Source organism: Hipposideros armiger, unplaced genomic scaffold (genome assembly GCF_001890085.2).
Source record: "Hipposideros armiger isolate ML-2016 unplaced genomic scaffold, ASM189008v1 scaffold_77, whole genome shotgun sequence".
NCBI classification, from domain to species: domain Eukaryota; kingdom Metazoa; phylum Chordata; class Mammalia; order Chiroptera; family Hipposideridae; genus Hipposideros; species Hipposideros armiger.
This window is the reverse complement of record NW_017731427.1, coordinates 1,784,319-1,801,255: the sequence shown is the minus strand read 5'-3', so window position 1 is coordinate 1,801,255 and position 16,937 is coordinate 1,784,319. Positions and strand designations below refer to the sequence as shown.

General features: G+C 47.9%; 1 protein-coding gene across 2 annotated transcripts in view; it reads left to right on the top strand.

Annotated features, from left to right (window-relative positions):
* Positions 1 to 16,937, top strand: part of ZNF236 (zinc finger protein 236) — a 171,076-nt gene that overhangs the window by 105,237 nt on the left and 48,902 nt on the right. For both annotated transcript variants that reach the window (XM_019643364.1, XM_019643366.1), the window contains exons 4-9: positions 2,141 to 2,319; positions 4,505 to 4,623; positions 4,900 to 5,072; positions 6,208 to 6,351; positions 9,338 to 9,541; positions 10,399 to 10,624. In XM_019643364.1, the coding sequence (XP_019498909.1) occupies positions 2,141 to 2,319; positions 4,505 to 4,623; positions 4,900 to 5,072; positions 6,208 to 6,351; positions 9,338 to 9,541; positions 10,399 to 10,624 (1,045 nt within the window). The remainder of the gene's footprint in view (positions 1 to 2,140; positions 2,320 to 4,504; positions 4,624 to 4,899; positions 5,073 to 6,207; positions 6,352 to 9,337; positions 9,542 to 10,398; positions 10,625 to 16,937) is intronic.

Genomic DNA, 16,937 nt, shown 5'->3' with positions numbered 1-16,937 from the left:
GCTTAGCCATCAGTGAAGGCACCCAGCACCGTCTGTCTCTAGGGGAGAAGCAAGCCACTGCTTCCAGCTAGAGGACTCGATGTTAACTCTAAATCCAGAGAACGGAAATGTGCGCAGTCCGGGAGGCTTTGCGCCCCTCCCCAACACCTCTCAGGTGCTGCCAGGTCAGGGCGAGGGAGGGGCTTCCTGCTGCTTGGCTTGCTGGACATACAGCAGGCGACGGGGACGAAACCTTCTGTTCCGTGGCCTGTCTCCGCTGTGGCCCAGGGTATACTTAACTCTGCTTTCACAGTGTGAGCAGATCGTGTGTAACCCGTGTTGTCACTCAGAAGATTCTGACAGATCTCTAAGCACGATTCACGTAGTTTCCTCTTGGAAAATACGAATCTGATCATTTCGTAAGAAAGTAAATAAAAAGAGGATGGATCTGAGCCGGAGCAAGAAGAATACCGGGTGGGACCGGGAGGGTAAAAACTCAGGTTTTATTCCAAAACTACAAGGCGGTGTCTTGGTGGCGTTGTTAGTGAAAAATGAACATTTTGCCTTAAAAATTCAGGAGTGCAGAGGTCTGTTTTTTTTTTTAAAGAGATGCAGCAAATTATATTAGGTACAGTAAAACCTTGGATTGTGAGTAACTTGGTTTGTGAGTGTTCTGCAAGACAAGCAAACATTTCTAATACATTTTAACGTAAACGAGCGATGTCTTGCAATACAAGTAGTTTGTTTCCGGAACAAATTATGCTCGCAAACCAAGGTGTTACTGTATTTTTTTCTTTTTAACAGTTTCCAAGAAATAATTTTCTTTATTATCAAGATACTGAGAATCTAGTCATTTGTTATTTCCTTAAATTATTACATATTACTACTAATTTAAGGTTATTTTAGTTGAAATCATTATCAGATTGCTCAAAATATTCCATTCATCCTCGTCTTTTTCTGCAAAGGATACTGCGTAGTGTCAGTGACACATGTAATAATACATTTCCAAAGCTGTTATGCACAGTAATTAGAAGAAAGTCTGATGGATAGAAATAGCTGTACATTTCGTTATTTGGGAATTACAGTGATGTTCATTGGCAGGTTACACTCATCTTTTCTTCATGTTTGGACATGTTTTGAGGACCATCTAAGTAAATAATTATGCAGAATTCCAAATGAGTGAATGTGCTGAGCCGTGTATTATGCCAGCAGTTCCTACTGGGCAGAGCCCCTACTGGGCACTTCCTCAGTGCTGTGCACGACTCGGGCCCCCTCACGTGGCACTGGACATCATGTAGTTAAAGTGTTAGGTGAAGGCAGGTGTGCTGACGTCCCCGTCCCATGGACTTGGAGTGACTAATTTACCCGGATGCACAGGTAGTGAGTGATTGGCAGCCTTAAGGGGAATCAGGGCCCAACTCCACAACATCTGGTCTGGACCAGTGTTATCTAATTGGAAAATGAGTCATTTTAATGTTACAGGAGCCATACTGAAAAAGTTTTCAAAAAGCAGATGAAATAAATGTTAAGATATTTTGCTTAAGAAAATATACCCAAAATATTATAATTCAAATATTACAAGTCTTTGAGCTGTTTTATGTTCTTTCTTTTTTGCAGTAAGACTTTGAGATCCTCTGAGTAGGTCACACTTCCTCCACAGCCCCGTTCAGACGGCCCATCTTGGGGGCTCAGTAGGCCACGTCTGGACAGAGTCCCAGACTTTTCTGTCATCAGCTGCCTATACAATGAATGGAAAGAACGATAGGTGTTTCCATTTAAAACTTGATCAGCTGTCATGTTCTTCAGATAGTCTGTGGAACTATAATCTTCAATTCTTTCCTGACCCTTTTATGGTGCTGCAGTCATTCTGCTTCTAAAGTTGTCACAGCACAGATGGACAAAGTGCCGGTCACTGACAGCCAGCTTGTAACAATTCACTTTGCTCGAAAACTGTGTTATTCTCTCATCCTCTTCCCTGGATTTCCATCTTTTTCTGCCAACAACGAAATGATTTATATTATGCATATTTGGACACAATGATGTATTTTTGTGAGGTGAAAGGAGTGTTTGTCCCAGAGGGAAGTATAATCTGTGCATGGACAGCGAGGACTGTGTAGTGTGGTTCTGGAATGCTTGCTCTGCTCATGTCTTCCTTCTGCAGAACCTCATCTGCTCTGAGTGTGGGGATGAGTTCACCCTGCAGAGCCAGCTGGCCATCCACATGGAGGAGCACCGGCAGGAGCTGGCCAAGAACCGCGTGCACACGTGCAAGGCCTGCGGGAGGGAGTTCGCCACGTCCGCGCAGCTGAAGGAGCACACGAAGACGCATTACAAAGTCAGGTGCGCGCCTGTGCTGGGGCTGGATGGCATGCTGCTGTGACGCCAGGACACAGCCGCCACCTGGGGTGCCCGGATGGCCTCGGTGATGCGTCATCACATCTACAGTAGCAAAGATGAGCTCAGCAACTAAAAATCGCTGTCAAGCTGTACAGGTAGAAAGTTGTAGCTGGATTTGAAGGTTAAAGAACGAGGCACAGGGAGTATGTTTTATGGGCAGTAACAGCGTGTAAAGTGGACTCACAAGGGCCAAAGCAGCTCCCTTTTTAATGGGTTGGTTTATCTACACCGCCTAAGTGTTTAGAATGCATGTGTCCGACACTGCTTAGCTTGTATATAAATGTATGTGTAAAACACCCCTATCAGGCCAGGCGCTTTCCTGTCCCCATTTTGGAGATGAGAAAAACTAAGTGAAAAAGAGAGACCATGTAACTTTCCCAAGGTTTTACAGCATTAGGGGCTTAAACCCCGAGTCTGGTTTTGGAGCTCATAATATACTAGCAACCATGCCTGTATTTCAATACGTATATACATTTATTCCTACTGCAGTGCAGTGTGTCTCTCAGAGTTTCATACTTGGCCTATTCCTGATGATACATCATTACTGATGTTTCCTTTTCTTCATGAAATTGAATGCAGAACCCTCCCTGGCCCTTTGTGTTCAAGTTAGAGAACGTTGATGGTCACTTGTCACTTCCTGAGCCAATTTCTCCGACAAACGGTACAGCCACCTTCAGCGACCTTGTTGACGCTGCCTTGTCAGTTCAGCGTGTCATCATCCCAGCACACCTCGGTGCTTTTGAACAACAGCACAACAAGCCCCACACTAGTAATAAAGTTTATAAGGTGCTCGCAGGCTTTGCACGTGGGCACTGGGCCGACATCTCCGTGTGATCCGCATCTGAGCCCCCTTCCTGCGCCTGTTGACTGACTGAGGCGGTGCCCACCTAATACTTGACAATCTCAGTTTTTTTTAAGCCCCCAAATATAATGCATGCACAGCACACACTAGATTTTTCTTTTGATGAAGTGTCAACACAGGCACAGTTGGTGTCTCCAGAGGCTTTGGAGAAGTGACTGCAGGTATGTAGGTGACCATTATGCGCTACACCACACTGGCCCTGAGTCTCTGGGGCCGAGGGACAAGCCAGACAGATGGCCTCATGCTCACGGAGCTATCCTAGAGTAGGGCACACAGACAGTGATGGAGTGAACAGGTCAGTCAGTGTGACCATTTCAGCGAGTGGTCATGGTGAGAGGGGGTGAAATTGCGTTGGTCCGGGCCGAAGGGAGCCCGCGGGGACGGGAGGGAGTCGGCCTGGGGCTCAGGACCTGGGCGGCCACCCGGGAATGAGGTTTCCATCGCGGGTGCAGTGGAAGCCATCAGAGGGTTTTACACACGGGACTGGGCTGCCCAGACCTCATGGCTGCTGGCTGGGATGTGCTGGGCAGACTGGTGGACCAGTAAGCGGGAAGGCTGCGCTGTCCTACGACCATTGTGGTGGCTGCAGTACGCAAGATGGGAGCATCTTTGGGGGGTGTTTTGAAGTGAAACCAGCAGCTCTTAGAGAGGGACTTGAGGTCAGGGCTGAGGGAGAGGACAGAGTCCGGCGTGACTCTTCAGGCTGAGACTGGCCCAGCTGGGAGTTGCCATTTCCCGTCACAGAGAGGGGTAGGTGGGGAATAAAGTAAGAGTTCTGTTTGTGACCAGCTAGGTGTGAGCCACCACCGAGCTGTCCCCGAGGAAGGAGGTGGAGCAGTTAGAGGGCTGGGCTGGCGCTCCGAGGCGGCGTCAGAGCTGTTGGCGGTGACCCTGGGGAGATCAGCGCATCTAAGTGGCACTGAGAGCATGGGATGGGGAGCAGCCCAGACTCATGGCCTGCAGAATTATAGCTGCACCCTGCTCCTCCCCAAAACCCAACAAACTATGGAAAAGATGAAGTTTTATGATACTGCATACACAAAACTAATATGTGTGTGTGTGTGTGCGCGCGTGCAGGAGACACACACACACACACACACACACACACACACACACACACGGGATCGCTTTCGCACTAAAGTTCTCATGACATGTTCTCATGACAGCTAAACTTTCATGAGTTTAAAGTCCAAAGTGCGACTTTACTCTGGACCTTGTGATACAAAGGAGACGACTTAATGAGCCCCCTCCCCCATTTTGCACCAGGGTGTCCCGGGCGTACAATCGGAACGTCGACAGGAGTGGCTTCACGTACTCTTGCCCACACTGTGGGAAGACGTTTCAGAAGCCCAGTCAGCTAACGCGCCACATTAGGATCCACACAGGTACGAAGTGCGCTTACCTGCAGATGGCTGAGGCTGTGGCTTCAAGGGGAATGTGCTGGAACTTAATCCTGGCTTTCCATTGTTTGCTCTGTATCTTGGTGTTCATTTTGAGGTTTGGGGTGGGCAGTTGGGTGGATGAGTCTACAGTTGCGGGAGGCGTTCTGGCCAGAGGGGTGATTTGGGGTCGTGCATGTGGGTAGCATGTGTATTCCTCTCTTAATCCGGCAGATGCTCTCACTGTACCGGTTTTGTTTGACCATTTTCCTCCCTCTCTAGGTGAAAGGCCCTTTAAGTGTAGTGAGTGTGGAAAAGCCTTTAACCAGAAGGGGGCGCTGCAGACCCACATGATTAAGCATACAGGTGAAAAGCCCCACGCCTGTGCCTTTTGTCCTGCTGCCTTTTCTCAGAAAGGAAATCTCCAGTCCCACGTGCAGAGAGTCCACTCGGAGGTGAGCCTGGCACCGGGGCTATGGAAACGTGCTCAGTAGTGCCCCCGACTTTGGGAACCTCCCTCCGGGAGGCCCTGAAACACCCTGTGATGGGACAGACTGAGCTGCTCCGGAAACCGCCTCTAAAGATTGGATGCTCTGGGGCTGGCCGAGTGGCTCAGTTGGTTAAGAGCTCGCTCAAGAGTGCAAGCTCTGAGCAACAGCAGTTCGATTCCCGGCCCGAGCTGAGCTGCCGCTGAGCTGCCAACAGGTAGCAGGATAGCTCAGCTAAAAATAAATAAATAAGTAAATAAATAAATAATAAAATAAATATTAGATGCTCTGACTCTGGGTGGTGAACACTCAATGTGACGTATAGATGATGTATTACAGAATGTACACCTGAAACCTGTGTAAGTTTACTAACCGTTGTCACCTCTATAACGTTAATTAAAAAAAAGATTAGATGCTAAATACCACTCCATCTGCAACGAGTCGAAAGCCTTAAATCTGGCTCTCCACAGGCTGTTAGGAGACCTCGTCCAGGCTCAGGGTGGGCTGTCAGGTTTCGAACCAGGGACCGAGGTGGGCCTGGCTGTAGTGGGAGAAGCTGGGCGCCCTCTCCGTGCCTCCATCGCCTGTTCCCCTTGCTGCTGTCTGGTCCACGCAGGGCTGCCTCACAGTTTTGAGAAGTAGCTGCTGATGTGGAATACTGCAACTGCTGATGAAAAATGTACACATTGTATGAATCCTCCCTACTTGTATGTTTTAGCCCCAAGAAGTCTTAGAGGTATATTTATATCGAACTTCTAGCCTTCACTATTGAGCAGTGTGCTTAACTGTTTAGGAAACTGAGAACATACGTCAGACATCTCATTTTTCCTAAGTTATAATAACTGCAAACTATATTTTGTTTCACTCCTGAATCAGTTCTAATATAGAAAAGACCCTGATGTTTCAGTTAATCTCATACTGGCAATATTGATTAAAGAGAGATGGGTCATTGACTCTAAGGCTAATTTTAAAGAAAAAGTAATGTTAAAGGGTTAGATTTCTTTCCTGTCATTTTTAATGGCCTGGTAAATTATGATTTGTCGCAATTGAAATATTTTTATCTAATAATTGTGAAATCGTTTTTTCTCTTTCATTCTTTAAGGTCAAGAATGGGCCCACCTATAACTGCACAGAGTGTAGCTGTGTATTTAAAAGTTTAGGGAGCTTGAACACCCACATCAGCAAGATGCACATGGGTGGGCCTCAGAATGCTGCAAGCTCTGCAGAGACTGCTCGCGTCTTCACGGTGAGTTAGTGAGCTGGTGATGGAAGGATGTTCTTTTACAAAATCTGTCACCTTAACTAAGACCTTTAAAATGGAATGTTATTTGGTACCATAAAGATACTATGAAAGTTTTTTATAGAGAGGCAAGGTGCTACTTTTTTCTAATTAGTGAAAAAAAAATCAATCTCTTAAATTTTAGAATAACGTTAGATGATCCTGATTTATGGACTGTCACCTGGACCAGTAAAAACAAGACAAGGGTAATCATTAATTTAGGAAATTGTAACTCCTACAGCATTATTGGTGATTATTATTCAATAGTCTAAATCATTGTTATAATTTAAAAATCAGTTATCCTTTGGGCCGGCTGAGTGGCACATTGGATAAGAGCTGACTTGGGACGCCAGAGGGCTCCGGTTCAGATTCCACATATGAGGGCCAGTGACACTGCCCTCTACAGCTAAGATGCTGAACAACAGCTCAACCTGGAGCTGGGCTGCCGTGAGTCGCTGGCGACGGCGTAGGCTGCAGCCCCTGTGGCAGTGGGTTGCCATGGGCTACCATGTGTAGCCAGCAGCCAGCGTGAGCGGCCAGCAGCTGCAGTGAGCGGCCGTCCAGAAGCCGGTGACTGATCTGCCTTGCCCAGGAAGAGTGCAATGATGGTGCCAACTTGGGCCAGTGAAGCAACGTCCTCCACAACTAGACTGAATAACAAAAGGACAGTAACTTGTCTGTTCCCCTTTCCCCAATTCCCCAGCGCTGTTCCCATCCCCCAACTCCCCAATTTAAAAAAAAAAATCAGTTATCCTTTTAAGATATACTTTTCCATGTCTCACATGACAGTGATTGTTTTTTTCTGAGATTTTGGACTTTTGGCAAACTCAATTGTATTTTCCAGGACATGTATTTCAAGATGGATGACTCAGAGCACAAACACTTCTGTTCTTTTCTGTAGGGTCTGTAGCTCAGCCTCGGTTGGTTACTTCCACCCTCTCAATTGCTAGTGAATGGCAGGCTGTAAGCAGAGTTTTATCAGCCGGTGACCCTGGTCGCAGACCCTTGGAGGCGTCAGTGTGTTCATGCAGGCAGCTAGCTGGTGGTTTGTGTCATAGCAGCAATGCCTCCTTCCAGCTCACTGCTTATTCCTAAGCATGCAGTTCTCATTCAGCGTTTGTTTTTTCTTTTCTTTTCTCACAACATTTGCAGCTTGGGATGATTCCTCAGCTTAGTCTCGATCAGGGAAAACGTTGTAAATAAGTCCTAAAACTGGAGAATAATTAGAGCCTAATCGTTAGGTCTTAAAATTCTATTTTGGACTGAGAATTTTTTAAATAAAATTTTCAGTGTGTAAACCACCAAATAAGAGTTTTTACCATTTTCTTTGGCAATATGCAGATCAAATGCATAGATGTAGCGGAGACCTAGAGTGATAATCCAGGTGATTTAAAAACTTTGTATTTTTGATCAGAAACTGCAGTGTCGGGGTGGAGACCGGGGGTCCGGCCGGCCCCGGCCCTGACTGCCCAGCTGTGCGCTGTCTGGCGGGGTGGCTGGGAATCAGGGCGCAGCCTCCCGGCTCGGTGGCGAGGTCTCGGCCTCTGGCTTTGCCTCTCGCTGTGCTCACTCGCGGCCTTTCTGCTCTACTCACGAGGGTCTCAGCTTTGTCTCGTGACTTGTATTTGTTTGCTTGCACGAGTTTTCATTTCTGGGGGCTCTTCTTTGTGATCCGATTGTTTCTCTTTCAAGACATTCTTTTCTGGTTTGATGCACTTTCCTCTGAAACCTGATTAGCATTTTCTGTTTAAAAGTTCTCTTCTTGCTCCTCGAGTTACCCACGCTGGGTCATCTCCCCACTTCTCTCTCGTTCAAGTGTAACTCTTGGTGCCTGTTTGTCTTTCAGAATGAGACAGCAGTAAGCCTGTGTGTGAACTTTTCATGCAGAATGGAGCTGGGTCATCTCCAGGGCCACTTTACCTGTGATTGGCCAGGGAACCAGCTCCTAAACTTGGGGTCCCTGGTGGCAGGACATAAAAGATGTCTTGTTTAGTCTGGAGAATTAAGTGCCACAAAAGGTGTCTGACTTCTCCCCTGATAGTTCATTTATTTTTATCACTTTTAGAGGCGATTCCCCATGGTGAGTGTTTAGCTGCCATCTGTTCTATGGAGGAAAACAAGGGGTTAATTGTCAGTTCTAGGTAGTTTTTCCACTGTCTTTATTTTCTTTCATTAATAAACTTTACTTTTAGAGCAGTTTAGGTTTACAGAACAACTGACCAGAAAGTCCATAGAACTCCACATGTTCCCCCCCCCCCGCCCCCCAGCTCACGGAGTTCCGCACTGTGAACCCCTCCTCGGTGTGGCGTTTGTTAAAGCGCCGAGCGCATCCTGCATTGTTAATCCTGAAGACCCCAGCTGATGTTCAGGCTTACGTGTTGTGCTGTGTGTTCTGCAGGTTTTGACAGATATGTGGTGTCCTCCGCCCTCCGTGACCATGTCACACACAGGAGTCGCCCTGCTCACCACCATCTTCTCAAACAGCGTTCAAGTTCCCGAGTTCCTGAGGAACCGCACTGGCCCTCCCGAGAGTCTTAGCTGTGGCTTTATAGAGCGTCGATTCCTCCAGTGCCCCTCTTTTCCAGAAAAGTTTTGAATTTTTTGACCATGGTGCTTTCTGATTTTTTTTGTAACGTTTTTTTACCCCTTCGTTTTCACGGGCCAACAAGAGTATGAGTTCTGTGTGCTCTGTCCCCCTTGGCAGAATTGATAGTATCTACTACCACTTACAGAACTTCAAAAAAGTTGGAGTAGAAAAATTCATTAAATATGTTTTAAGAGCCAGGACTGTGCCAAACGTAAAAATTAGTGAGGCATCATATTTAAAATGTGTGAGATATTGTCAGATTTTAATGCTCACGGGGAAGGTATGCCTGTTTCCTTCCTTTTTAAAACTGAAGTACAAATGAATGTAATTGTTTGTGTTTTTGATGACTTGTTTGCTGTCTTTCAGGCCACACTGTTCCAGACTTTACCTCTTCAGCAGACGGAAGCCCAGGTCTCATCAGCTTCGAGTCAGCAGAATTCGCAGGCAGTGACCGATGTGATCCAGCAGCTCCTGGAGCTCTCGGACCCGGGGCCGGGGGAGTCCAGCCAGGCCACTCAGCCTGGCCAACAGCTGAGCATCACCGTGGGGATCAGCCAGGACATTTTACAGGTGAGGCGCGTCCCTGCTCTCCTGTGTGTGTGTCCCGATTGAAAAAGTCACAGGGAAACAAAATAAGCTTACTAAGTTACTTATGGACAGTGCAGAGGCTAAATGATTTACTAATCCGTACATTTAAAAATCGTGGAAACCCTCACTTTTCTCTCTTAAGTGAATTTACTTGAAAAGAGTGGGCTCGTGTCTACGTCTGTGGACCGAGGCATAGGGCCTATTTTACCCTTTCTCGAGGTTCTACTATAACTATTTGGGGAGTCCGCACAGCTGCTCTTGTCCGAGTCTGCTCCCTGCACAAGGGCTGGGGCCCGAAGCACAGGGCACTTTCCCGGCTCCTTACCTAGTCCAGCTTTATGTTCTGTCTTCACTTCTAAACAGAGACAGCCTCGCCCCTCCTCTCTATTTGTGAGTTTGTTTATTCACTTATTATGAAAACTAACCTGTGTCCTCTGCCCTGTGGTGACAAGTTGTCTGGGGGTCACTGCAGCCGATGTCTTAAGGGTAAACCCAGTGTAACTTAAAACAGTGATTCCCAAATCTGTCGGATACAACCAGAGTGGGCTGTGGTGAAATATCTAAGAGTCAGAACAATGAATTTCAGCTCCGTCATTCAGAAGTATCAGTGCTTGCCGTACCATATTTGGGTGGAGGTGAGGTGTCAGATGTCAGGCGGGACCTGTCGGCCTCCAGAGGGTAGTGGTCTGGCTCACAGATGACATCTGGCTGCAGACCTTTGTTTTGGGAAGGGTGGCCTGTGCGTCCCGGTGGTGAGGCTGGCTCAGTCTTTGTAGCTGACTTGGGAGGCAGGTTCGGGCCGTCGGATCTCCTAACCTTCTAGTTTTGTTCTGTCTCAGCAAGCCTTAGAAAACAGTGGGCTGTCTTCAATTCCAGCTGCAGCACACCCCAGCGACGCCAGCCTCGCCAAGACTTCTGTGCAGGCTCAGGATGCAGACCTTGCCGACGTGCCCAGCGAGCCGCCCGAGCCCCCAGAGGCCGAGCAGGACAAAGGGCAGGAGAGCCCAGAGAAGCTGGACAGAAAGGAAAAGAAAATCCTGAAGAAGAAGTCACCATTCCTACCCGGTAATTTCCACGTGCGTTTAACGTTTGGCATGTGGGAGGGCACACGGTGTGTTTTGAAGGAACATGCCTTGTTTTTCTTCTAAAGGTGATGTTTGTTGACGGTTGACAGTATCTACCTAACAGCGTTTGTTAAGACATTTAAAATTAAAAATGACAAGATGAACGTGTCATCTCCCTTGTGCTTGGGTGGTCTCCTCCCGCCTCCTCTGAGGCCTTGACCTTCCGCTGGCTTTGACCTCCTCTCCTGCCAGCCAGATCCCTGTGCTCCAGTCTTTCCTGCCCGGCCCTGTGCAGACTTCTTGGCTGCATCGCTGAAGCCTCCTCCTGAGGCTCCGCCCTCCTTTCCACTGGGGCTGCCTCGGGCGACCTGTGAAGTGCAGCCCCTCTGCCCAAAACCCTTAGCGTTCCAGTCCTTGGCCTTGGAGCCTCCGTGACCGGCCCCACAGGCATTTCCAGTCCTCCTGGCATGCTTTTCTGGTGCCAGCTGGCACAACAGTCACGTTGGTTCCTGCTGAGTCTAAACAGCCTTCGTCACCTCTGAATGCCATGCTGCCCCCTAGGCCGGCTGCTTCTAGAACGTGGCCTTCCTCATCCTTCTGTCTGTTCCTGCTACACCCTGGAGGTCACTTAAGGCCAGCCCCCGAAGAGCACTCGCTCCTCTCAACCCCACCGTGTCTCGTGGCAGTGGGTGTGCAGCTGGAATACACCCTTTCATTTCTGAAGACCCCCATGCTCAGCGCGGCTCTTTGCATGGAGCCGGCACTGCTGTGTCTTTCTTGAGTAAAGGAGGGTCCTGTCTTTGGGGCAAAAGTGTCCGTAAGGACATTTTCTTAGTGCAAAGAGCTGTTCTAAGTGTCGTGGGGACAAGGGCTGTCTCGTTGCAAAGCATGGGATGATCTATCATCTCTGTTAGTGCTTCTTCTGAGAATGTCTTTTCTCACTGTTAACAGGAATTGGGAAAAATCCTTGTCTCAGACCACAAAGCAAGGAGTCCTGCTGTCCTCTTCCCCTGGGTCTGCCCCCCACCCCAAAGTCAAGATAGGATGATGCAATCGAAGCGGTTTATGATCAGGCTTTTCCTGGTGTCCAGGGAGGCAAGACGAAAAAGGGGCCATTGCCACATATTTTGTTAGCCACGTGATAGCCTCACAGCTTACAGGGCAGCCTTACATTTTTGAATATCGGCTTATGTGCTCCTATGAAAGAGCGCATCGCAGCTGAGTGCAGCCTTCCCCACGCGTTACCCTGGCTGCTGTCGGCCGCTGTTCTGCTAAAACCTTTGCACGTGCTCTGACGTGGCTGCAGCCACATGCTCTTCTCCCAGAAGGCCGGACCGACTTCTTGAAGCGTCAGTGGCAGTGGCTCACCCCGCCACCTTCTGGGTGTTAGGGTCAGCTTTCCTTCTGCACTGAGCGTTACACAGAAATTTCGAAACGGAGTTCTCGTTAGTTAGCCTTCTTATGCAGGGCTTCACTTTGTGGTGCTGTGCTTACAGAGTTAGCAAAGATTATATAAATTAAATTTAAAATACTGGCATAGGTTAAATACATGTGAAGAGTGCTGAGCAAGTTTTTGCAATTCTAGTGAATTTTAGATTAAATTACTTTTTTTATTTCTCTCACTTTTTTTCCCTTTATTTTTTCTTTATGATGCAATTTTAGTTTGCTTGGCCAATATCTTCTTTACAATGTCACTGTAGAAAATACACTTTTTAATTAAAAAAATGTATAACAGGCAGTTAACTTATGAAACTGCTGTCTTCGGTAGAATACACATTGGTGTTGAAATAACTTACAGAAATGTAATTGCTATAGACAAAAACTAGTTTTGATTATTGTATTTCCTTCATACTGTGTGTCGGCACACATAAAAGAAAATTAAAAATTTTAAGCATTTTATATTCAGTAATTTAAAAACTATACTGTTTTCCGCACCTATGGTCTTTATAAAGGACTTGACTGAAAGTTTCATAATAAAAAAAAAAAAATTAAGGTACCAGGGCACCTGGGCGGCATGTCGCCGTAGCATTTTACAGAACAGTTTGCGTCAGCGCCAAGCAGCCTGTCTTGTTGTCCCGCCCCTGCACTTAGGGAACCCGTTCCCGGTGTATGTCCTGCAGCGAGTTCAGAGCAGTGTGGAAAAGCAGTGTGGCTGGCACGGGGAAAGTGCGTCCTTGTCAATCACTGGCGTCCAGAGGGAATGTGGGCCCAGCAGGGTCAGGCCGCAGGCTCGCTGTCTGGGCCAGGCCAGTGTCACTGGCTAAGGGCTGCAGCCTCAGGAGCTGCCTGTATGGAGAGCAGGTGCTCTCCTTGCAGGCACTGCTCACTCGGTGGGCCCGTTTGGGGGGCCCATTCCTGCAGGTGAGGTGCTGCATGCGTATTTCCCGGGTCAGCGTGTGCGCCGCGGCTCTGGAGGTGCGCTGCTGTCAGCGACCAGCGGGTCTCACTGGCGCGTCTTCACCGCCCGCCCAGCGTTCTGCCTGCTCCCATCTCTGTGGCTGGGGCTGGACATGCAGCTGCCCCTTGGTGACAGTAACATTCTCTGACGCTCGCGCAGCTCGACTTTGCTCCCTCCCTGCCTGTGAGACTTTGCCGGAAGCAAAGTAAGTGCTGTTGGAAGCCGCAGACCCGTCGTTTTCTTGTGCTTGTCTGAGCGACACCAGATGCGCGTGAAGCAGAGGTGTGGGCGTCTGCTGTAAAAGCGGGGTGTGGCTGTGTGTGGCGGGGAGCACAAGGGCTCCTGAAGGCCCCCAGCTTCATATCTGGGCGTGCGTCCTGGGTGGGTGGGGTGAACAGAACTTCCCCTAGGCCGGTGGTCATGCCGTAGAGAGCTGTGCGGACTGCAAGGGCCTGCCTGAGCGTCTGTGAGCCGTCCAGCCGCCTGGTCCACCGTCTGCCTTGGTGACAGCTGTGCAGGTTCCACTGGCACGTGCGACGGCGTGGCTGACACATCTGCTCAAGAGGCCTGCCTTTCTTCATCTTGTGCCAGCATCAGATCTTCTCACAGAATTTGCAGCTTGTCCAGCAGTGGAAGTGATGGGACCCTCGTGGATGCTGGCTGCCCTGTGCCGGCCTCCTCGGCCGGCAGCCAGCACTCCAGCGTCTCATGTCACAGCTGCTCCCAGCTGTCCGGTAAGGGCTGGTAGCCACGCGCCACAGCGAAAACCCTGACACGTCTGTTTATCCAGAACCGCCTCCACCGAAGGATGCATTGGGTTTTGGAGATTCGACAGCTCTAGAAAGCAGGTCACTGGTTCCGCTCCGCACTGGTGCACCGGATGCCACAGACCCCGTGATCCAGGCAAACTGTTAGTACATTAGGGACATGTTGGGGTTCAAGTGTGAAGCCATCACATCTGGCAGCAGAACCCCGGTGTCACGGGCACCTTCTCTTGTGTGCAGACTGACTGCAGAGTGAGGCGGACATGTCCGGCTAGAAGGGTTCCCCCTCCTCCCCCCTGGCTGTCTCTCAGGCTCCGCCTTGCTGACTTCCACCACGGGGCACTCTGGCCAGTGGGACTTGAAGTTTCTGGAACTAGCTCCACACCTGGCTTTTTCTTCCTTTGCCTGAAAATGTACTTGAGGCCAGGTCCTTTGTGGCCATGAGGTGGCTGCCTTTCAGTGTACCAGAAGGTCAGGTCACGCGTGCAGATGTTTCTGAGTGTCCTCCTATGGGTGGGTCTCTGTGGCCTTTGCACGCCTGTATGCACGAGTGCAGGTGCCTGTCGTATGTAGCACGCCTACCACTGTGCCACATGCGTGGGTACATCGCCACACCAGGGTCCCCTCATGGGCAGGTGCGTGCCTGCGGTGGCACCGGCACACGGTGAGTGCGTGCTCAGCTCTCCTGGAACGGACGCGTGGGGGGCAGACCGTCCTGAGAAATTACACCGACTCAGCGTGCACCTTGACTTGTCCATCACTCATCTGACCTTGGGCAAGTGTGTTAACCTTGAAAATGTCAGCTTTTTCACCTGTAAAAGGGTCAATGGTAGAATAAGTGAAAGAGAATTGAGTGAGAAAGTCCACGTTGAGTATGTGCAATGGTGCCCGACATAATAAGTGCTTAAGGGATACATACATTTTAAAATTATTTTTAAATTGGTGAAATTTGGCTCGTGCCACACAATTCAAGATACACAGCACTACAGTAAGAAGTGAGAAGCCCCCTGGTCATCCTTGTCCTCTGTGCACCCAGCCCCGGGATGTTGCCTTCTCTGGGGCCTTTCTCTTAAAACAAGCGTGGGTGATACGACATGTCATATATATGTTACTGTTATAGCAGGATAGGTGGCATACTGTAGATGCTATGTTGCAGCAATTATTTCCGTCTGATACCTAACTTCACAAAATGCCCGGAGAGCGTTCCATCTTAGGGATAAATAACAGACAGTGCTGCCGTGGGTATGCTTGTAGCTGTCATTGCACACATGTAAATTTATCTGTAGGGTACACCTCTCGAAGTGTCCGAGGTGAGTGTCAAAGCGTGAGCTCTGTAAACGTTGTAAGGTTTAAATTTTGAAATAATTTGAGGCTTAACAGAAATGTTGCAAAAACTGTACAAAGAATTCTCGTACGCCTTTCATCTAGATTCCCCAAGGATGAACATTTTCTCACATTTGCTTTCTCTTTACCTGTATTTTCCCTGACTTTTCTGAGAGTGACTTGCAAATATAATAGCCCTGTAACTGTACAAACATGAGTGTCTCTCCTCTGGCCAAGAACACCGTCTGTGTAACCACAGTACAGCCATCAACATCAGGGTGGTAAAATCGACCCGCCTACAACCTTCACTCGCTATGTGGGTCACCAGTGTGCTTGATAACAAAAGAAAAAGTTGTGTGCAGACTTCAAAATTATGGGCACATTGCTGATTTCCTTCCGTGGAGTCGCACTGACTCCAAGCCCAGCAACGTGTATTGGAGCTTCTGTCTGTTCACAGCCTTTGGAAGAGATTGTCATAAAAACTTTGGGACCCTTTTTACTCCTCTGACAGGTTAAAAATGGTTTCTTATCATCGCTCTAATTCCAGCTTCCTTAGAAGGAGCTAGATTGAACACCTGTGTGAACTAGACTGCTCTGATTCCTGCTCGCCATGCTCCACTGAGAAGGGTAGTGCCTTTGAGCTGTATTTGCGACACGTTCTTTTCCTGATCTGTTTGCCCTATTGAGTTAAAAGGGAGATTTTGTTTTTATAAAGCCAAGTGGTCAGTGTTATATGATGCTTGGACTTGTGTAGTACCTTATACTTCAACACTGACATTATGGAAAAGCAAACTCTTTTATCTAACACTTTCATACTTCCATATTTTAAACGGAATCTTTGACTCCGTTTTGTTTCCAGATGGACAGCCAACTGTCCAAACACCGTTTATTGAATTACGTAAGTCACATTCTCCCCAGTGAAATGCAAAGCCACCTTTATCACACATTATACTCGCAAACCTGCATCGGTCTTTTCTGGATTTCATTCTGCCCTGCTAATCTGCCTTTTGATCTGTGTGTTCTGGTACCAAACGGCTGTAGCTTTATAGGCTCTCACAGTAGGGAGCACTAGATCGTATATGACTAGATCTTCTAGGCTCTCACAGTAGAGAGGCATGCCCTCTCTTGCTGCACTTTTTTCAAAGTGTGTTTTTGACTCTTTTCACATATTTACTTTTTCACATGTATTTTAGAATTATCTGCTGAAGTTCCACAACTGTAGTTCTACCAAAGTCCTGTTGGTATTTGTATGTAAGTGATTTAACCAGGGCGACTTGGGGTCTTTATAATTTTTAGTCTCTATATTAAAGAATAGACTATGCGTTTCCATTTATTGAGATTTTCTTTTTTTTTCATATTTTAGTAGTATTTTAAATTTTTCTTCTGAATTTTATTTGTGGATATGAGGGATGTTGATTTTCATGTACTAAAACGTGAGCCTCTTTTTAAGTTTCAGTTTTTCTAGGTATATAATCATATCATTTGTAAATAATGATTTTACCTTTTCCTTTACAGTGTATACTATATATCTCTATCTAATTTCATTGGCTAGTATCTCTAAACACCGTCAATTAATGGCCGTGGTAGTGACTTTTTCCTGACTTCAACAGGATTGCTTTTAGTACTTTACTATTTTTTTTTTAAGATTTTTTTTATTGGGGAATTGGGGGGATGGGAACAGTGCTGGGGAATCGGAGGAAGGGGAACAGACAAGTTGCTGTCCTTTTGTTCTTCAGTCCAGTTGTGGAGGACGTTGCTTCACTGGCCCAAGTTGGCACCATCATTGCGCTCTTCCCGGATGAGGCACATCAGTCGCCGGCTTCTGGACG